At 39.0% G+C, this 23,116-nt stretch overlaps 1 protein-coding gene across 3 annotated transcripts in view; it reads left to right on the top strand.

Annotated features, from left to right (window-relative positions):
• FAM204A (family with sequence similarity 204 member A) overlaps positions 1-20,157 on the top strand; it is a 28,844-nt gene extending 8,687 nt beyond the window's left edge. For all 3 annotated transcript variants that reach the window (XM_086377049.1, XM_086377050.1, XM_086377052.1), the window contains exons 6-8: positions 7,609-7,698; positions 19,561-19,667; positions 19,974-20,157. In XM_086377049.1, coding sequence (XP_086233175.1) covers positions 7,609-7,698; positions 19,561-19,667; positions 19,974-20,025 — 249 coding nt within the window. In that variant the 3' untranslated portion in view covers positions 20,026-20,157. The remainder of the gene's footprint in view (positions 1-7,608; positions 7,699-19,560; positions 19,668-19,973) is intronic.
• Positions 20,158-23,116: the final 2,959 nt, after the last annotated feature.

The raw sequence follows: 23,116 nt of genomic DNA, 5'->3' as shown, positions 1-23,116 counted from the left end.
GACAGACTTCAGGAGCGGAAATTGAGCTCTGAGCTGGAATGGAGGTACAGAGGCCTCTTGGTTAAAGCCCAAGGATATTGTGTCTTGCATATACGGACAGGATCACTGCCGTAGACTATTGTTATGTACGTAGAGATCGTTACTGTTTTCTGGTTCATCAGTATTTCTTGGGAAAAACTGCTTGATTTTTAAACCCATCATTGGGGTTTAAAATTGGGTGCCTCACTGAGGGCACATGCATTAAAGAACTGACATAACAGAGTTTTTACATGTGAACCGTTGATTCGAATTTTGCCAAGAATTCTTGTCACTTAGTCTGTGGAACACTGGGGAATTGGTACCAGGATCACCTTGTACTGCAACTAGTTAGAGATGTTGAGCCAATCTCCTTTTCCCAAATGTTCAAGCAGGTACAGAAATGCTGAATTTCTTACTGAAATCACTGGTTAGAGCTGAAGCTAAAACCCAGACTTTAAAACCCATTCTCAGTTCTCCAGCTTCACCATCCAAGAGGCTGATAAGCATTTTAACGTGATTGCTGTGCTCTTGACCACTGTGACTCTGGTGGGCTGGGAGGAGGGATTTTGTGGGGAGGATGCTCTTGACTGCAGCAAACCTGTTCCAAAGCATGAGGTAGGAGGCTCATGCTGACAGCAGTGGTCCCCAGGCCATCTCTGGCCCACCTGCTTTAGAGTCCTAACTGCTGACTAGATTGTTATTTTGAGGGAAAAAATGGTTAATTCAAAAAAATTTTTTTTTATATTTTACGGGCACGCTGTATGCACGCAGGCTCTTAGTTCCCTAACCAGGGATCAGACCTGGGCCCCTGCAGTGAAAGTGCCGAGTCCTAATCTCTGGATCACCAGAGAATTCCCAGAAATGGTGAAATACTGGTTCTCATCGGAAATATCTTTTAAAGCTGTGCTTGTGAATTAGGTGGTCTTTGATCTTCAGTTGTTTATAATATTTGTTATGTTTTCTCATAACTATATGGTAAGTCACTCAGTCATGTCTGATTCTTTGCAACTCCATGGACTGTAGCCTGCTAGGCTCCTCTGTCCATGGGATTTTCCAGGCAAGAAAGGGTTGTCATTCCCTTCTCCAGGGGATCTTCCTGACCTAGGGATTGAACCTGGGTCTCCTGCATTGCAGGCAGATTCTTTACCGTCTGAGCCACCAGGGAATCCTGTATTTACTTTAGAATATCTAAATTGTTTCTTAGTGAAGTTAAAGCTATAAAATTCAGTCTTTTAACCTTTTCAAAACGTAGAAATCATGAGAGTATTTTTTACAGCCTATCTGTATTAGAGTATTATTTCCCTATGTGTATGAAATTGTACCTTCTTGATAATTGGCAAGATATGGCTAAGTTATCCTTTTTCTAAAGTTTGGAATTTGTGAAGAGTAACTTTAATAAAGGATACTAGGACTCCTTGTGCAAAGACTTTTGTACAGCTCAATTTTAAGAGCTAGTGTTCTGTTTCACATTGTATATTAGATGTATTCTAGAAAAAAAAGATAAGTCAAGCTCCATTTTAAAAAGAAATTTCTGTTTAAGGGAAGACTGCTATAAATCCTTTTATGTATGCTCACTGATCTGTTTTAGAAGTTTGGATTTTCTTTTTTTTTTTTATTATTTTTTAAATTTTATTTTATTTTTAAACTTTACAAATTGTATTAGTTTTGCCAAATATCGAAATGAATCCGCCACAGGTATACATGTGTTCCCCATCCTGAACCCTCCTCCCTCCTCCCTCCCCATACCATCCCTCTGGGTCGTCCCAGTGCACTAGCCCCAAGCATCCAGTATCGTGCATCGAACCTGGACTGGCAACTCGTTTCATACATGATATTATACATGTTTCAATGCCATTCTCCCAAATCTTCCCACCCTCTCCCTCTCCCACAGAGTCCATAAGACTGTTCTGTACATCAGTGTCTCTTTTGCTGTCTCGTACACAGGGTTATTGTTAGCATCTTTCTAAATTCCATATATATGCGATTTTCTTAACAGCAGTGTTCTTCTGTATGAGTGACATCTGACTAAGAAAGTCATGGCATCTCCTGAACAAGGAAACCGATGCTGGCCAGGCTAGTATCGCCCAGGATGTTGCCAGCACTTATTATTCTATTAGTAAGTGTAAGCATAAGAGGAAAGGAAGGATTCGGTGAAGCCAGATGATTTCATATTCTCTTGGTAGTTCAGCTTAATTGCATGCCAGCAGGTTCACCCTTGTTCTTTGGGGTCACTGTTTTCCATGCCCCCTTGGGCTATCATGCCAGAGTCTCTACTGTGAAGCCAACAGAGTAAATAGATAGTAAAAGATGTCCACATTGGAGCCACCAAGATAAAGGCTAAGAATAAATGTCAGTCCACCAGAAAATAGCCACTGCCGGAGAAATCTAGAGAGGATCATGAAAATCCGTGATGCAGTTTGTACAAAACCAGCATGGATTTCTGCTCTATTATTTTACTTCTCAACCCTTTTAGTCTCCTTTTCACTCAGTCACTCAACTCTCAAGAATGGTAAAACAAGACGAACTTTTTAAGTCTATTGTGTGATCCATCTTTTTTATTCTTTTCTTCCCCCCTCTTTTTTTTGGAACACTGCCAGATTATTGAAACTTGCTCAACCAAGGATGTGCATTTATAACACTGCTGTCACCTGCTTCCCTGACAATGCAGAGAGGCCTGTATTTTAAAATATAATCTCCCTAATATATAGAGCTGTTTTAAATTGTTCTTGTATTAAATACAGCTATAATTGTGTTTCTGGCAGCAGTTCTGGGTCTTAAAAAACTTCTATAATCGTAACATAGTTAATGTTGAATCTATTTGGGAATTTCTTTAGAATAAATTTTACTCATTAATTTCATTATAAATGCCTTAAGTATTCTTCAGTTGCATCAATTTGATTAGTCAGCAGTCATATTTAGGAGTAGTTTTATGTCTACTTAATGGGTACTTTTTGGCAAGAAAAACCAAAGGTACATTTAATAATTTATAGAGTAACTGCACAAGGTCTTTGATAATTTTTGTTTATGAGAGGAAGCTGCTGTTGTACTGTGTGGCTATTTTCAAACTTGTTTTTTTAGAAGAATACTTTTTCTTACTAGGCTCTCACATGGAGATCAGGTACACAGATCACAGGCTGGCTGCCTGGAGTGGGAGGGAGTCGGGTGGCTGGTGATGGGAATGTAGAGGTACCCGATGTTCCCCTGGTATCAGGTACCGAGTTTTCTCTCTTGGTCTTTATGTGATCCCTGTTGGTGGGTTAATACCCACCAGCTATTATTCTCTTAATACAGATGAAGCAACTGAAGCCCAGCATGATTTGTCTAAGAAAACAGAGCAGGTTGAAAAGGAAAATGGTCCCAAATCTAGATACTTCTGAAGTAATAGTCCAACTTAGTTTTACTTTGTTGTTTATTTGCTAAGTTGTGTCCATCTTTTTTTTTTTTTTGCGACCCCATGGACTGTAACCCACCAGGCTTCTTTGTCCATGGGATTTTCCAGGCAAGAAGACTGGTGTACGGGTTGCCATTTCCTTCTCCTGGGGGTCTTTCTGACTTGATTCAAGTCGTTTAAGTGGGTGTGATTTATATGTAAAAGTAACAACACTTAATTCTTTTTTTCCTTCCTCGTTTATGGAGAGATTACCTAATTTTTTCCCTAGATATTTAGATCTGATCATAGAACAGCAGACTTGAGTGAACAGTTCATTTGTATTGTTTAAAAGTTGAATGTATTATCTGATTGAATATTCAGTAGCAAAATGTCTGTAGAAATGCATTATGTTACAGTTTGACCTAAACAGTTTTAATCGGTATATTAAAAGAGATTTTACTACACACACACATATGATTAATCCTTAATGTTAAGCCTAGTACTCATAAGTTTCTTAGATACTTACAGTACTACTGCCTTGACATCTGCAACAAAACTGTTAGTTAGCGGTCACTTATTCCCTCATGGGAACCTGTCAGATACTGGCCTTAGATAATTTTCCACCTGTGACCAAATTGCCATCAGTAAGTTTGTACTGAGATATATCTTAAGCTAAATTCTGAATCCTGCCAGAGGTATCTTAGGAGCACACTGAGGCCTTATCATCAGTCCTGTCGCCATCAGTTCTGAATATTCATTGGAAGGACTGATGTTTCAACTGAATTTGAAATTCCTATACTTTGGCCACCTGATGCGAAGAGCTGATTGATTTGAAAAGACCCCGATGCTGGGAAAGATTGAAGGCGGGAGGAGAAGGGGACGACAGAGGATGAGATGGTTGGATGGCATCACCGACTCAGTGGACACGAGTTTGAGTAAACTCCGTGAGTTGGTGATGGACAGGGAGGCCTGGCGTGCTGCAGTCCATGGGGTCGCAAAGAGTCGGACATAACTGAGTGACTAAACTGACTGACGGATGGACTGAGGCCTTGCAGAGGATCAGCAGTGCTTCTGTGCCTCCTGCCACTCCTGTGGTCTGAAAGATGCCCTAGATATTTCCGGTAAAGGTTACTCTGGGGTCCAACTTATGACCTGTAGAAAGCATTACTACTCAAATCTTAGTTCGTGAGATGACTGACTGACTCAAAGTTGAAATCTTGGGTCTTACACTGTGTCTGAGCCCTTGACTAATTGTAACGAAGTCTGTAGTTACATAGACCTTCTCTTTGTTTTAATGGTATCCTGATAGATATAATGTGAATACCTTATTTATTGAGTGACTACTATGTTCTAAAACTTTGCTAGGTATTCTTTGCCTTTACTGTAACTCTGCAAAGAATGTGGTAGTATTCTCATTTTACAGGTGAGAGAACTGCAGCCTGTAGAGGTTTGGAAACAAAACTCAGGGTTTCTTGGCCAGTAGGTAGAGGAGCTGGAATTTGAATCCAGGTTTGACCTCAGCAACTGTGTTCTTTGTAAACTGTTGTTAGCTTTTGGTCTTAAGGTGATAGAAATGTTTAACCTCAGGGTTATTATTATTATTATTTAAGCATTTTAAAAATATTTGGAATGTTACTATCTTCTTATAGAAGCAGAGTCTGGGTGTGTGTATGGAAGCAGAAATTTTTCAAAGCCAAAAGGAGCTATTATATTTTACTTAAATAAATTGCTTAAAAAGAAAAAAGAAAGGAGAAAAGGGGGAGAAGAAAGCAAAGTCGTATCTAGTGAAACTTATTGATATTAAAAAAAAAACTTCTAAAAGAGCTAAAAACAAAGTTGAACATGTAAGAGGAATTCTAGAATTTTATTTCTAGGGGAGAATTTTAGTCGTCCATGCCGATTCTCTGATTTTCTCTAAGGAAACTGAAGCTTATGGGTTAAGTACCTCCTTTGCCTGGTGCTGTGATCACCTTCTCTGACTTCTGGCCCAGTGCTCTTCCCACTATATTAGAGGCTGGTTGGAATGGCTCGGGGAATGGGAGTTCGTCGATAGTAGAGAGATTTGTAATTTTAGCTCATTTATTTTTCAGTGAAAATTATACCAATCAGCTCAGCAGTTCATATGTTTCCAGAAAAGGGGAATGTTCTTGTTTTCCATTTTGGGGACTTTCACTGTAAGCTGTGTCTCCATGGTAACCAAAGGGAGTTAAGTTGATGGATTTCTAGGCCTCACCCCCAGAGTTTTCTGATTCAAATTTGAATTTTTAACAAGTTCTCAAATAGTGCCGATGCTGCTGGTTCAGACTCGAACTTTGAGAACTTAAGGCTTAGAGTCTAGTTTGAAAAGTTATTCATGAGTTGCAGGCCCGAAGGGAGGAGGGGAGACTCAGGAAGGGGCTGAAGGACTATGAGAATAAATATGATGGTGCTAGAGTATGGGGTCCAAATGAAGCCCCGACAGGTTCACTTTCTCTGAGGACTTGAGGTAAGTGGAAAGGCAGAATCCTGTGTTTGGAGAGAATTCTAGATTGTGAAGCTCTTATGTGGCCTAGAGCAAGAGTATTCAAAGGTTTCGGGAGATAATGAACTGTGCCTGAGTGTAACCCAGTATACGCCTTCTTTCTTTGAAAAAGTCTGATTGTCCTCATCATCCCTTACCCACCCTCTTCTAATAAAAAATCACCTAGGCAAACCTATACATAGTCATGTAGTTGATTTGCATTCTGGCACAAGCTCAGTTCACAGACTGGCATCATTTGCAGACTTGACCTGGAACATAGACCACACTTGTAGAGTCCCTGGCCTTGAGTGTAGGTTTGGGGTGGGGGTAGGGGCTGTTATTTAGTGGCCCCTGAAGATGAAGGATGTTGGAAGAGTGAGTTCAAGGATGTTGTTTGGATCATCAAGAGAGGAATTCTGCAGCAATACAAAAAAGAGAAATTTCTGGAGACTGGTGGATGATCACAAGACCAGGGTGGAAAAAGGATAGTCGAGCAGCATGGCCTGGGCTCAGAGCCTCTGAGAGCCTACTGAATGACACTCTGAAGCTCCAGTCCAGAGCGAGGGAAAAACCACATCGTCCCCCAGGCCTGGGTGGGGTGAAGGATTGTGAGAAGGAACAGTCTTCACTTAACACAGATGTCATCAGTGATAGCCTCCTGGGTCTTTGCTTCTGTAATCTTTTTAGGCACATTGTGCGTGGGCATTCTTAAAGTCTTGTTTCAACAAAGGCTCCATGGGAGTGAAGTTTCTCTTAAAATCAAGCAGTACTCTGATGGAAGAGACATTGCTTGGACTTCTTTTATTAGGTTAAGTAGGGAGAAGTCTATTAACCAAAAATGAGGAAGATACACTAGATAAGCCATTGGGATAAACTTTTCTTCTAAGAAACATATATTAGACTATCTCTTTAAAAAATTTGTATTTTCTTTGGTAATTATTTCTACAAACTAAAACTCAGTTATTTAAGTCTAACAAGTATCTTTTCATAGGATAGGATATATCCTACCTAGTCTGTTGGTAATCCCATGAACATTTTAATTATAACTTCATGAAGTAGCTTCAGCTAATAAATAGCATTTCCATAGGAAAGTAAAATATAACTTTCCTCCTGTGTTTAATATCCAACTTAGTACCCATAGAGACTAGGTGGGGCTGGTGAATGAAAGTATGGGCAGTAGAGAAAGGCAGAGGAAAAGGGTGGTTTAGAATATGGGCTCTGGGCAAATCTATTAATAGATTCATGTGATGGCTTAACACTTAACAGACTTTGACTTGGATAAATTGATGAGTCCAAGCTTCTGTTTCTTTGTGTTCAAAACAGGATAACAGTTTTATTTCATCAAATTGTTACATGGATTAAATGAGCTTTCTTATAGTGAGAAAGGATGTGCTATATAATAAGTATGCCATAATTTCTAACTTACTATTATTAACATATTGTTATCAAGGGAAAGTATAGTCGTTAGAATCACAGAAATGTGGATTTGCATCTCCTCCTTCTTAATTCAATTAATCTGACCCTGGCTAAGTCATTTAATATTGCTGATTCACTTTCTTATCAGTAAATAGGAGTGGTAGCAACTACCGTATGAGGTCGTTGTGAGAACGCAGTAGTCTAAGTACATAATGTGTTTGGTGTGGTCCTGTGACATAGTCTTTGCTAGCAAGGGTTTGCCTTTCTTTCCTGCCTCTAAGTTTGAGATTTCTTTTCTTTCTAGTCGGGACTTGAAAAGAGGATAGACCAAGCTGTGGAAGAGTGGAACATTGAGAAGGCCGAGGAACTCAGCAACCAGCTAGCTACTCGTGAGGTGAGTCGGCCCCACCATGATGCTCTGCTGTGCTTTCACATCTTCTGAAATGAGTGTACGTTCTTTGCATGATCACGAGTAAGTGCAGTGTTCAAATATTTGATCTAAGATTTTCTTTTCTGTCCATTTTCTTCCCTCTTAATCTCCTACTTATTTTGAAATACTGGGTTTTATTTTTGTCTTTAATGTTAATAAATTATTCTTATATAAATCTTAATGCTGGAAATAACCCACGGTTGATCTTCAGCCTCTAGATTTGATCTAGTTCAGAGCTCTGTCTGCCAGTTGTGCTGAAAAGGCTAGCTTTCTTTTTCCATTTTCATCTTTAACTCAGTTTAACTCTCCCTGAGGGCGGCTGCGTGTTCTGGGGTCACATCTCTCTGCGTGTTCCTAACCCTTTCTCCCCAGAATGCTTTCTTACTGCATATTCTAAATAGTTCCCTCAGCTCTAAAGAAGTCTCAGCCTTTTTTTTAACCTAAAGTCTGTAGTATAAAGCTAATAGGTATATTGAATATTCTTTTCCCAAGTACCAAGGCATCCAGAAGATTCTCACTTGCACCCTCTGGGAGAAAGTTGCAAAATTTGTAAAACAATTTCTGTTTGCCCTTCACTCAGATACCTGAAATGTTAACAGTCAACATTTGCTTGATCATTCTTTTCTGATTTATGTGTGCCTTATTTAGATTTGCCAAATATGTCAGTGATTGCCTTTATAATAAAAGAAAATTTTTCTTTTTTCCTGTCTTGGACGCTGAGTTTTGTTGTTGTCTTTTTAGTCTTCTTTAATCTGGAATGTTTCCTCCGTCTGTCTGTGTTCCTCAGGACCGCAGTAGTTTTGAAGAGTAGCTGATGGTTTTGTAGAATGTCTGTCAAGTTTGCTTTGTCTGGCGCTTCCTCATGATTAGATTCATGTCGTGCATGTATTGGTGGGAAAATCACAGAAGTATCCTCAGTGCAGGATATCAGAAAGCATGTGGCATCTATTTGTCTACTTTATTGATGATGTTCCTTTGATTATTTGCTTAAGGTGGTGTCTCCAGGTTTATTCTAACATTATTCTTCCCTGTGTAAATTAATAAGTATCTCGCAGAGAGGTGAGAGATGATTTGAGACTCTGTGAATACTCTTTATCTCACTATTCTTTACCTACTAATTTTAGCAGTCATTGCTGATTGTTTTCCAGCTTGAGACAATTACTATTATAATTAAGATCTTGAAAACATTTGAGTGTACTTCTCATCTTTACCTGGCAACTCAGATCTAAAATTTGTCTTCAGTGAGATACTGGATTCTAGAATCTCTTATGTATCTATGTTAAGTCTCCCAGTAACCTGGACAGTTGGCATATAGTTTCCCTCCGTGATGGGTATATTTTCCCTAAGGTATGCTGGGAGGGCTGGGGTCGTGGGCCCTCGTGTCCACCAGGGTTGCTTGTTCAGTCCCTGCTTGTCTGTCTCATCAGTGGTCACCTGTGAGCAGGAGGCCGCGTGTCAGAGCAGAGGTAGAGCCTCTGAGGCCTCAGACCTGTGTGTTTCCTTTGAGGGTATTGAATTTCTGTTTCTGTGTTTTTATTTGTCATACTGCTATTTTTGAAATGGGAATTGCATACTACTGACTAGGTATTTTCCATTTTAATAATAGTAATAAATAATTATAATAATATATAATATAATAGTAACAATAATATTTATATAAATAATAATACCCATTTAGGTTATTCTTTCCTGTCACGCTTTATGACAAATGAGATTGCTTTAAAAATATACCCCATTTTCAGCATTTGTAAAGATAGTAAGTATTTTCTCAGGAGTTCTTTTTACTTCCATACCAGCATAACGCTTTGTTCTAGTGAAAGAAAATTTATCTAGTGTGGGGTTAACGACTTCTGGTTAAAAGGAAAAAGAGTTACCGGGGCCCTCCTCTTTTCCTTGTATAAGTGGAAAGACATCTGGAAAGTGTTTACTGGCCACAGACACTGGAGAGATACTGATTACATGTTAATTAAACACCCATGGAAGAATAACTAAAGTAATCGAGACGTAATTCTTGAATAAATAGTTTAGTTTGAGGTTTAAGTTTTTCGTGTTTATCTCCTTTGTGCCAATCACTGTGGATATGAAAGATGAGATTTTGAGAAGTAAGTAATCGTAAGTTTGGGGCAGAAACCCTTTATGAATTAAAGGTGTATATGCATGGTGGGTGTCCTTTTGGAAATCAGGTGTACTGGTTTTTAATCAGTACCGTTTTCTTTTTTCAAGAAGCAGTGAGTGGGATGTGCTGATAAAGCCTTTGCTCAGAGGCACAGATCTCAAGAGTTCTTAAAGCCTTTTCCAACTGTAATAAGTGAAACTAATTTTTGATGTTTAACATTTGTAAGCCTGTGAAACCAACAGGGCCGTATCAGTATTGGGAAGAGTGAAGCCAAAAGTAGAAGCCATGTCTGAGAATGGGCCTTGAAAACGGTTCCTCAAAACAGAACAGAACAAAACAAAATAAACTGGTATGTCAAAATAAAGCCGTCAGTGCACTAGCATGACACAGCAAGCACGTGTTTTTCCAGAATCACATACCCTTAGGTTAATGATGACATTAAAGATGGGTGTAATCTGGCGTGGGGGATGGCTTAAGTTCACATGTTGGAAACCGAGATTGTGCTGTCAAATTTGGCTTTGCCATGTAGTAAAGTGGTTGCTTTGGGAAAGTCCATCCTATCGATTAAATCCTTCTTTGTTGTTAACAATCTTGGAGGAGAGATAAAAGTGGAAAAATACACTTGGGTTTGTGTCATACTGATGAAAATGTTCTAATTTGAAAAAAAAAAGCTCTTAAAAAATGACTATTTATGTATGTATACATACACATGCACACTCACACACACGTTTGAGCACATTTATAGCTTCTTAACCTCAGGCCTGAACTGGAAGAACATTCCATTTATTGATAGTGATCCTCAAAAATGCCATCCTTTGGTTCTTATCTTTTCTGACACACTTTGTTACAGTCCAGATCATACCAATTTGTAGAAACAAGTATTTAAAATTAAGTGCTAAGCCTAGATTTAATAAAGTAAGCGGCATTTCAGTTGAATCTCACATTTTGAAAACAGACTTTGTCTCTAGGCATCTTCATGTTAGGCTGCTGTACATAAAAACCAACTTGGTTTGGCAGCAGACAGTGAATTTCTACCATTGAATGAGTCACACCTACATTAACTAGAAAATATATTGCTTTCAATTATAGCTGTGCCATGTTAGGGCAAAAATGAGTGGGGAGGAGAGGCTGCCAGTGAATTTTGTTTGAGCTTTGTATATAGCTCATGCCCCTGAAGGTTACCTTTTCTGTAAGTGATTCAAATAGGATGATCTTTGACAGCACCAACTAAACTTAATTCCTTGAAAACATCAGTACATACTTTATGTTGTAATGTTACAACTATTTTATGTAACTTATAGTAATTAAAAAAAATAATTTGCAAGGTATTAATATTCATATCTGAAATATTTTGGTTATAATCTGCTGTCTTTGCTAAGGTCAATAACCTTCAGTTGGAGTAATGATATAAAATGTTTCATATCTTAAAGCTTTTTGCACCAACTTATAACTTCAGCCTTTTGTACTATTAAACACAGTATTTATTTAGAATCTAACCAAGGTGTCACAAGTACAAATGATAAAAAACAGTGTCTCACTTTGATAGTGTTCTTCTTATAGGTAATGATAAATATTTCATTGGCAGTATGAATTAAACTGAACATCTAATTTTAGCTTTATTAAATTTCTTAAATAGGCTACTTAGATTTTTGGATTCCAAAACATAGGTGAAGTTAATAGTGTTGAAATAGTAATAGTTTGTTAATATTTAAATAGGGCAAGGTAGGAATGGTCTTTTTAAAAAACCAATGTTTGAATTGATTGAGTTGTATTCTTTCCTAGCTAAATACATTAAATACTCTCTAAATTTGGGGCAGATTAGTAATTTGTTGGTGAAGTTCTATTTTTAGAGCCATTTCCTAGAAAAATCTTAAGGCGTTCTTGTTGGAGAGGGGTATATATACACATTTGAGGCATTAGTTTTTGTATTTTATGTTAATGTGTAGGAAGAACTATTTCTCAGAAATATTTCCTATGCTACAGCACTTGTTCTGGCACTCAGAATTTTTCCATTACAATTCATTGTTGGGCTGTAGTTTCCTTGAGAGGATTCTGGCTGTAATTCACCCTTTGATTTTGATTATTAATTTCATGTCGATGTACACACTGCATTGTCTTGATGGAATAAGAGCTTCAGTTCACCCCCCTCCCCCCAACATAACCTCCCCTGATAGAACAGTTTTGACAGATGTAGCTATCAAAGTACCTGGAGCATTTGCATATCCAGAGTTCAGAACTGACACATTTGTTTCAATTTTTGAGATAGAGATGCTGCCAAACCTGGTTAAGTTTGAAGTTGCTTCTCATCAGTGCTGTTTCCAGAGCTCTGATATTTTAGGAAAGTTGTTTGCTTGCATCACATAAAAAAAAAAAAAAAAAAAAAGAGCTGAGTTGATGGATATTATAGTGAAGAAGGTCTTGTGGTTCTAAACTCTTGATTCTCTAATCCAGAGGGCAAAATTATTTTCTTCCTGTTTTTGTGACTACTTTTAGAACTCTCTTAACAACCCTGATTCCAGAGGTAAGGCTATTGTTCAGATATGAAGCTGAACATATATTCCAATTAGCTGTTATCAGAATTTATCACTAGAACCTGTGACTCTAAGAAGGCCAGCAGGTGCTTTCTGTTTTCTTAATTATTATGATTTCTAGCCACTGAAGATAGGGTAAACAAAGTACAAATACATTAAGTAGTACCTGTTGGTACATAGTAAGAATTTAGAATTGAATATCTCCATTTAACATCTTGTTTTTACAGAAAGGAGATTTCCTGTGTTGTGAATTCCAGGAGTGTATATGAAGAATACATTGTTTCAGAGTCATCTAATGCCTGTGAACTGTCTGGCAAAATTTATTTTATGTCCCTCTTTGAAATTTTACTCCCCTACCTCCCACCCCTTACTTTTACTTTCTTTTGGTCTTTCCATTAGACAGGAGAGTGTAGGACCATTTTCTTTGCAGTATATTTCACTGATTAGCACTGGGAGGGAATCTGGGACACTGGGGCAAAGAAGTCCTCACTGAACAGGCTCTTGCTGGTCGGCGGTGATCAGCCACCTGGGGAGGCTGCCTGCCATGGAGGGAGGGGTGTGTGCCTCCGTTAAGGATCATGTAGAAATGACTCACTTTCATTAACTTTGGTCATTTCTCAGTGGTTTTTTAATTTAAACGTTCCTCTTTGTGTCATTTTGTAGTCTGTGCATAGTCCGGGGGGCTTTTCAATGGTGATTTTAATTCTTTGAAGCCTTGTTCTCCTTAGTTCTTAAAAGTAATTCAGTTATTTCATATAGATGAACAGGTAGCACAATGTATGGAAAATAAGCTCTGCCTGTCCAGGTGAGGGAAGGCCTAGTTGAATTCCTTTACGTGAAGCTGAAAGATACGTTCTTTCCTATAAAAAATGGTGTACATCCTTGAAGTTGGAGCATTTTAATATGAGAAAAATAAAAATGGTACTGAGTGATGGGGTTTCCTCTCAGGCTTTTAGGTGTGCTTTTTAGATCTCATTGCACTGAGGACGTTTTCTTTTAACCTCTGGGGAATGATTGGGTGATCACCTAGAGTGGTGTTCCTTATGCTCTCTTTTAATTATGTTTATGGTGCTTTTAACAAACCTTAAAAAAAGATTTCAGATGTTACAAGTCTAATTAAAGAGACAGACAAAGCACAGTTTATACTGTAGATTTTTTCTGCAGTTCAATTAATCAGCATGTTTTCTCTTTTAATTAAAACCATTTTAGTAAATTAAAGCCCACAGCAAAACACATATATAATTTGTTTGTAATTAGCTCTTAATTGGTGGTAGTTGAAGCTTAGCACCCTTGGTTTCTTTCTTCATGATTGCCATTTTATTAGCAGCCAGTCATTAATTAATCTTTTTCTAATTAGCTTATAAAACTGTTGATGGCACATTATTGTAAATGTGATTTTAAGTTCAAAGCTTGTTAATAAGCTTTCTTACTTAGAAGAACAGAGATAAAGAAATTGCTGAAAACAGTACTACAGTTCTTTAAAAAAAAGAAAAACTGTCTTTCTGATGGGGACTGTGTAAAGCATCTAACAGCTTATGGTTAATTTTTTTCCCTTATGAATGGAATAAGTTGCTTGATTATAAATGTCTCTATCCAGGAGTAATTTCAACAGTATAACGTCTTTTCTCCCCCCTTTGGAATACTGTAATCTACATATAATTTGAAGCCTTAATAGTCATCATTAAACCAGGTGTTACATAAACTATTTCACTATGAAATCAGAGTTGAGGAAAGGTGAATCATACATATTTATACATGTAAATATACAATATATGTAATATGTCTATACAAATATATCTTCTATTTTAAAAACAGGGTTTGTTGGGTTATGCCTTGAAGTAAAAACCATTTGGCTTTAACTGATTTGTAGTTAAATAGGTGTTAAATAACAGGTGTTTGTGCAGTTGTGTACACAACATAGATATATGTAGTACACAAACATGGAAACCTGTGCATGCACGTTTTAAGGTGACAGTGAAATTAGGCTGTTCTTTCTAACAGAGGGAAGAAGACTTGATTTAAAGTCAGTATTTAAATGACTGGATATGCCATAGCTTATTTGCTGTCCTCAGAGCTTCGGCATTTCAGGTATGTCCGTGGAAATGTACCAGTCCCACTGAAGACATCCTGAATTCACTGCAGCACCTGCCATGTTAACCTGTGGTTTGAATAAAACACATTAGCCACGTCATATTGTTTATTGAAATATATTACCGATTTCATAAAACTTAACTTCATGGTATTCTGAGCTGTTCATCAGTAATTTTGCAAAGTTTTGAAAGTTATTAAAAAGAAAAAAATAAAGCATCATTGGTCCTTGGAAGTGCTTTTTCTTCTTTGCTGTTTGAACTTTGCATGTTATTTCAACTTTGGCTATTTCTCTGCTTGTTTTTAAGAAGGCATTTTATGATGCCATGCAAGAGACACTAGAAAGGGATAGCTGACAAGGAAAAAATTAAAAATTGGATAAAAAGTAAATGAATAATGTCATATTACCAAAAAGATGAGAGGCTAATTTGTGCCGACTTTTTGCTAATTTTGTTCAAGCCTCAAAATGAGGAGCTGTCAGCGTTCTGTGTAGCACTGATGACAGTGCCAATGATCCATGAAATAAGCTGCCGCTGGCTTTGTTCTGATAAGAATGAACAAATCTGCACAATGTTCGGCTCCCAGAATCTCATTTTCATACTTGCATGCAGGCGAAAAGAAATAAGCTGTTTGCAGGCTTGATTAATCAGACATTGGAGGGGTTTTTGTCTCTTTGATCTCTTTCGTCTCCTAGGTAACTTGCTTGACATTAATGTTGAGCTTGAGTAAAGACAATCAGGAATTGTCGACCAAACTGATATAAAAATTAAAGACCTTAACACTTTAAGTACTCCAGTAATGGTTCCGCTTTACTTCAGAAAACATCTGTTTTCATTTAATTAAAGAACAAAAGAGAATGGCATAAATATTTTTCATAGAGACCTATTATTCCAAAGTTAAAGTATGATAATTGGTATTTTTAAATAAGTGCCTTGAAAGTGTGCAAAAGGGAGGGAAACTTCATAAATCTGTTACAAGCTAGTAATTTGAAGATGAGTAAAATATTTTATGAAATGGATAAGAAGTTTACAGTGATGCTAGATGAAGCTGTTTGAATCAGATTCTTTAAATGATTATCAGCAAACTTTAGCAGGGCAAGGTTTAGCGAGAAAAACTAACTTTATTTTGCAAGTGTTGTCTTTTAAAAATCTTGACTATGTTACACGATGTGCCATTATATCTGTTTTACAACCCAATATGATTTACACATGCTCAACCTGTAAAATTGAAAGGAATTAAAAAAGTGTCGCCGTGCATTTGCTTGAGGTTATGCAGACGCTTTTACAAATCTTCCAAGTGGCTGTAGAGATGAACGCCTCAAGGGTCCAGCCGGGGCCCTGCTTTCCCAACCAGCTAAAGCCCTTATCTGAAATCCAAGCAAAGTACCATTAATCTTTCTGAAAGACCTTTTATGGCTTTTAATATATCCCAAATTAGAACATTTTACACCCTTGGTTCCTGAAATATGGTGATAAAAAGCCTTTAGAGCTTAATTTTCCTTACCGCTTGCTCTGACCAATTTGCAGTTCTTTGTGATAATGTTTAGACACCTTAATTAAAATGCAGCAAAATATTGGATGTTCTATATGGAAAATGCTGATACTTTGACGACACACAGAAGAAATTCTGTATATATTTTTATTCTTGAAAAAAATTTCTTCCCACTTGGTGTTGCTCTAGTTATCTGATGACCCGAAGCCGTTTTTTAATATAAAAACCATTGACCAGGCTTTTGTGATGTTTACATTGGGCCCGAAGATGCTTTTTTTCTTTTTAGAGAAGCGAAAGGGGGATACTTGGGGACCTATTCTGTTTGTTTGTAATATTGAAACATAGCGTGGTATTCTTTTTCTTCTGGAGCTTGGCTTAGTCTTCTTGCCTGGGAAAACAGGTTTCTTCTCAACTGTCTTTTCTATAGAAGATCTTATGATCCTTTCAGATTTCCAAATATTTCCGTTCTTTTTCTTTTCTCCTTGGGAGTAAGTAAAACACATTTATCTTAAGCATGCAAAGGCCCCAGCCTTGATAGGACTTTTCATCATCCTTACAAGCTAAAAGATCCTTTCAGTTAAATACATAGACCAGGCTTGTTTAATGTTTATCAGTTAAAGAACATTTCATTGAACCTAACCCCAGGCAAAATACAGTTAGAAAACAGACTTTCCTACAAACAAGTCTGTTGGAAAGTATTGCCTACGTACCTATCGCTTACGCTGTTCAGTCTGCAAATCGATGGAGCCCTCCCATGTAAATACATGTTTCTTACGCTGCCATGAAGTATTTGTAAGAAGTTTATTCCGCGTCTTACGTGGTGCGTGTGCTCTCAGTCTTATCTGCGATGCTGATTGTGCTGGGTTTGGCCTTCATGTTGCTAGAAATTCTCCCTTCTAAGAGTTTGTGACTATGCTGAAAGGAGTTCCACGTGAATCAAATGACCACAGTCAGGGTCCAGACATACTGAGATGGTCTTTGGTTTGTCTACTCCAAATCCAGAAAACCCATGTTGGGAAATTTCAGTAAGTTAAAAATATAAGCTGCACCATAATTTACAACAGTTTCAAGAAATAATTTTGTCTCACGGTTAATGGTACATAGCAGCTGTATACTTCAGGTCATTTTTGTTTCATACTCAAAAGTATAGGCTCACTTTAAATAGAAGATAAACTAGCTGAGGTGGGGTGATCTCAGCAAAGCTATTGTATATGAGATTTGTATTTGCTGTCTAATAAATAGGAATATAATTAGACAAATACGGAATTCCGTGTTTTACCTTTTGGAGGTGGGAGACAGAGAAGGAGACTATTCTGCGCGAATGTGGGGAGACCCAGCGTACCTCTTAAACTGAAGGCGAGCTGTGTGTCCTGATAGTAGGCAGCTCCTTAGGTGCGCTTCCTACTCCCCTCGCGTCCCCCAGCACCCCTTCGCCAGGTGGAATTGTACTCTGACCAGAGGGCTGTGAGCAGAGATGCTGTGTGCGCTTCTGGACTAAAGCACCGAAGAGCCAGTATGAGCCCCTCCAGCCAGCTCTTCTCCGCCACTGAGACTTGAAAGCCGTATGTTGAGATGCTGGCAGCACCAGATGGAGAGCCTGGCCAGTCCACAGCTGACGTGAAGTGAAACAGAAATAAAAGTTCAACCAGTGAGATTTGGAGATTTGTCAGATACTGCAGTTTTGACTAGCCTAACCCAACAGGCACTAACTTGATTTTTTTTACATTTATGACAAACGGATGGCTTTTAGTCGATAGGAAATCCATCTTCATGATGAATGATGCCACAGCATTCTTCTGAGCTTTGTTTTCTCCTTCGATGAGGAAGCTACAGCCCTTTGATTCTTAGCCTTTTCTTAGTTGACTTAAATAAACTGTTCTGTGGTGAAGAACTGAAAGTGAAAAGAGAGCCAAGAGAACAGGGCAGGGATTGAAGCCATCAGATGTAACTGACAGCCCCTTCTCCCTAGCTCCCTCCACCCCAGCCCTCTTGTTCAAAGCCGTGTCTGCAGCACCCGCAGCAGTGCCTGGCAAAATAATGCATTGGTGCCCTCATGATATTGGTTGCATGAATGTCCTCCTTGTGAGAAAAGATGGTGACGACGGTGGTGGTGCTAGTGTTGGCTTAGGTATCAGGAAGACTCTGACTTGGTCTCTTGTCCCAGGTGGGCTCCCAGCCACAAGTCCTCCTTCCTTCAGTGGCTTTCCTTTGGGTTTCGACCACCTCAGCATACTGGCTTGACTGTCACATTGTTTCCATCTGCTTACCTTCTTTATGTGTATTCTCTCCTGGACTGAAAAATCAGATCTGTTTTTGTTCTCGTTTGTAAACCCTGGACAGTGCTTGATGACTGCTTATTTCTTTCATCCTAAAAAGAAGCTGTCCTCCAAGGTGAGCTGAAAGGAGTGGCAGGCAAGCCAAACCTCACTTTCCTAGGTCAGCTTCTCTGCTTACACGTGAGCCCCTAACTGCCGGCCGTGCCTCACTGTCGGCAAGCAGGTCCCCAAACCTTGGGCTGTGATACTGTGGCCGGAGAGTGGCTTCTGGGCCCTTTCCTCTCGTACACAAGTCTGCCGGCTGCTGAAACGCAGTAGGCTGCGGTCAGAGAGAGAAAAGGAAAGAAACACCAGGAAGAGGTTTTTGTAGCCTTTGTTGTTTTAACAGATACTTTTGAGCCTTCCATGTAGGCGGGCATTTTTAAAATTGGAGCCCACTAAAAACAGAAGAGCCCCATGCCTGTCCTGGAGACACTCACTGAGGAACAGCTCTGCGGCCAGAGGGCCATGGAGAGTCCACTGTCGGAACTGTAGGCTGTGGCGTAGAAGCTGAAGGGCTGGAGAAACACAAAAACGAAGATGGTGTTGGGTTGAGTTAGAGGAGTTTTGGGGGGCGGGGCCGCGAGGACGCTTTGTTCTGCTGGGACCTTTAGGACTGGGGCGGATGAGTGGAAGGAGGGTGAAGGGGGCTGCTGGCAGGGAACGCTGTGGTCCTGGGGCCCCGCCTTTTTGCCTCCTGGCACCCCTTATATTCTTTTTTCTGTCAGTGAGTGCAAAGCGATTGCCCATCACACAAAGTGTGTTTATCAAGTAGTAATTAGCTTTCCCGTGTTTTATTAATCACATCTATGACTGCCAATCCGAGCTTCTGATCAGTGTGAGATAACGGATGCGCCCATACCGAGTTGCTATAATTCTAGCCCAAAGCAAAGACACTGGATGTCTCTGTCAGCCTCCGCCGCCTTATCAGGGTAAATTCCTGTCTGTCCTACTGAAATGCTGAAAGCGCTTCCAGATCTTCATCCACAGGCCTGGTGGGCCCTCGAGGGGCCTTGGTGTGGGAAGGAGCTCCATCCGGGAGACTTGCATAGCTAGGGTAAAGGGCTGGCTGAGGGAGCAGAGGAGAAAAGGGACTGCATCTTTGCATTTGTGGTGGTACTTTGGCGGTTTCAGAGGCCCAAGCATTAAGAATTTCCATTCTTTGCACGTGTAAAGTAAGGTTGACTTGGCTTTCTTACCCACAAATTCTCGAGTATCTGTATCATTGTAATTCTTGTATCAGCTAGAATATTTATTTTCACTTTTTCTTGTTTGTAATTCTTAGCTTGGTGTAAAAATTGCCAAAGCTATTGCCTGCCACAACTTCGTGAAAGCCAAAAAGGAGGCTGAAAATTCACAGGTTGCACGAAAAAAGAAGAAACTTGCCTGGGGGTGAGTTTTAAGAATTTTTTTAAAATTAGTGATTCTACCAACTTCATAGCAATTACAGAAATCCTGTGATACATTTTGTGAATCCAGTTTGTGCATAATGTTATTCATTTTATTCTTTGGATCTTTGCTGCATGTTTATCAGATTATAAATATAGAGGCATGTTTTCATCCTATTTGATATTTATTTTGTAATTGATGGAGTGTGCGAAAACTTTTTTAAGTTTATTTTACTTTGGCACTTAGTAAACATGTTACTTCAGTAAAGTATTTAGAAATGAATCGAGATTTTCATGTTCTTCATTTTAGATTTGAAGCAAAGAAGAGGTGGGAAACCAAAAGCAACATGGGATATATGTGACTTGCCAGAGTTCTTCAAGACCTTTGAGGCTTCACTCGAGTCTTCAGTTGCTCAATTTACTAAAAAAGATTTTGTCAGAAAATTGATGGAAGTAGAAAAAATAAGCATAAAATTTGGGAGTTGATTATCAAATCGTTTTTCAGTCTTTTTCTAAAGAGTCCATCCCACTGAAGTGAGTGAAGTGGACCATCCCATTATTTGTGCAAGTAATCCAAGCATATATACAGGGGGAAAGAAAAGGATAGGATTTATTTATTTATTTATGTAGACCTCCAGTATAGAATCAGTTTTACTTTTCCTCCATTTGCTGGAGCATAGCCAGTGAGCTCCGTGTACTTCCTTATCTGCACGCAGTGTAACTGCACTCACTCTGGAGCTGTTTTTAAGATGGGCATTTGTTTATAATGGATTAGTCATAAGTGCAAGAAAGATCCTGTGTTTACAAATGCCTTTATCTTAATGTTACAAAAGTAATTATCGGTTCTTTATTGTAGGCAGTAGAGTTGATATTTCATAGTAACATAATACAGGTAATTGTTAATCTTTGTGTACCTTCAGGTTAAATAACACCATTTTAAAAAAGGACAGAATCTAACAGTATTTGGAGAATGATTTAAATTCAGGTTCTCTGCCTGGAGATGTCTTCCTAAATATCTCTCTCAGCCGTGTCACTCTTTAAATTATGAGATGGTTCTTGGAGAAATTGATGTAATGGTTCTAGACAGTGATAACTCCAGACATTGAGACCTTGAACCTTCACTCCTCTCCCCCATTGCTCCGGGAACCACTGAATGCTTGCATACGGATAAAGAAGACTGGCGCCCTGCTAAGTGACTTTCACTGCAGGTGTGTTTCAGAGTCCCAACTAGAAAGGGCTTTGAGAAATTGTCTCAAGTTGGTGGACAAGCCCACAGCTGGATGCTGTGATTTTTTTTTTTTTTTTTTGCAAGCCTGGGTTATTTTGGCAGCTCCCTCTTGGTGCTCAGTCGAGGTAAAGAACTGCTTATTGTGGTTTCCATCTTGTCCCTTCCTGCTACTTCATCAGAAGTTTTCTAACCATCCAATACAAACTTTCTCTCTGTTGGTAGTATAAATTCAGGAACATAGAAGATGAATCATGGTGATGGTATTATTTTGTTAATTTTAGACTTACAAATAGTAACCAAATTTTAGTAATTTATGGTGACATATTTAATGTTTTTTTCCTGTTCTGGAATAACTGAGCAACTTGTTGCTATTTGAAAGAACAAAAATCATATCTTGCTTCCGTTTAGATGGTGAAAACTAGTATAGCAGATAAAGTGAGATTTTAGGAAATTGTGTCCCTACTTATGGACTTCATTGTGAAAAGATATTCAGACCAAACATTGGAAAATCTTATATTTTAAGACAATATTCCCTGTTGAGTTTTATAGATATAATCATACAGCCTTTACCTGTAACATCTTACTTTAGGCTCTTGGTAGGTGAATACAAACTTAGAATATAGGAGATTTTCCTCTAAAAAAAAGACTCATCACGGGGGAAATATTCATTGGTTTTGTCTGAAACATGAAAAACCTTTCTCTTTGAAAAGCAAGCAGGTAGTGTAACATTCTCACGTACGGGGCTCCAAGACAGTCGTCCCCCTGCATTGTCTGCTCGCCTTTTCCCGCTGACCTACTTCCTTAGCACGTTTCCTGACCCCCTCTGGGCATAGTTCCCCTCTCTTCTCATGGTGAGGCCTGGCCAGAGTGGTCACCTTTAGGGTCTGGTTTGGGAGCCCCTGACCCAAAGTCCAGCTGTCTGAACCCTTCTTCCACCTGCCCTGGGGCCAGCAGTTGCTCATTCCTTCCACTCAGGAGTCCCACGGATGAGGACATTGTCCCTGAGTGGATGGCATTATGGTGGAATCAGGTCTCAGGGGATTCATTGGATAAGAGGAGCCATGTTGCAGAAGTCCCTTTCCCTTCGAGTCCTGGCTTGTGAAAGAGTCCAAGATCTCTTCGAGTCCTGGCTTGTGAAAGAGTCCAAGCTCATCCAGCAGAAGAGGAGTGGGAGGGGAAGAGGATTTGAAGAAGAGGAAGGCACTGGTTTTCTTGGGTTAGCCCTGCTGGCATATCATTTGGGACCACTTTATTTTTAATCTGCTTTAATTTGAATTTTCCTCATTAAAGCATTAAAATGGAGACATTATTCTTAGAAAACCCAGATTGCCCCAGAAGTATAGTCATTTGTCCTCTCCGTTTGGTGACAGTGAAATAAGGATTCTCTTTGGATCAGTAATAATTTCAGTTCCTGAAGCTTTAACATGTGCATTTACTACCATCAGAATGCCTGAATTAGATTAGTAATGTAAATGTCAGTTATTGTTAACTGAGATTAATATGTTTCAGGCCATGGGTATGCCATTAATGTAACTATGATTTACTGTTTGAGTACTTCAGGCTAAAACACCTTACTAAAGAACAATAATTTTGGGCTTTGCAGCCCTGGTTCTGAGAAGTAAAGTTGATAGTGCATTCCTCTTTGGAAGCCCTCAGGATGTTTCTGATTTTCCGCAGAACATTCTCATTTCTTTCACCAAAAGGAGAGTTTGAATATATAATCTCAGGTTTGCTATAATTAGTTCTGATGACAGACCTAAATACCTTGGCCCAAACTGTAAATCAGTAGTTAAACAGGTTTCTGCAACTGATCATAAATCTCAAACTCCGTATTTTAAATGTGCCAGTTTTTTTTAGAGAGACAGCTAAGGAAGGAGCAGGCCAAGGACAGGAATAAAATCTTACCTGAACTTTGGTTAACAGCTTAAAACTTCATCTTTAAAACGTACCGAGTTCCCTGATGCCTTTTGTCTAAAATGTTATCTTGTAAATATTGTAATAACTTAGCTTATTCTTCACTCTGATAAGACAAGTTTGAACTTCGTTCTTTTTTATATAATTTTATTTATTTATTTGGCAAGCAGGAGCTGCCCCGGCTGCTGTACTCGGGCTTCTCGTTGCGGTGGCTTCTCTTGTTGCAGAGCAGGGGCTCTGGAGCACAGGCTCGGTAGTTGTGACTCACGGGCTTAGGTGCTCTGAGGCACGTGGGATCTTCCTAGCCCAGG

The sequence above is a fragment of the Bos grunniens genome, chromosome 26, assembly GCF_055505025.1.
Source record: "Bos grunniens cultivar Pamir isolate PY7600 chromosome 26, Bosgru_T2T1.0, whole genome shotgun sequence".
Taxonomy (NCBI): domain Eukaryota; kingdom Metazoa; phylum Chordata; class Mammalia; order Artiodactyla; family Bovidae; genus Bos; species Bos grunniens.
Note: the sequence above shows the minus strand (reverse complement) of the source record. Positions and strands in the feature narration are given on the sequence as shown.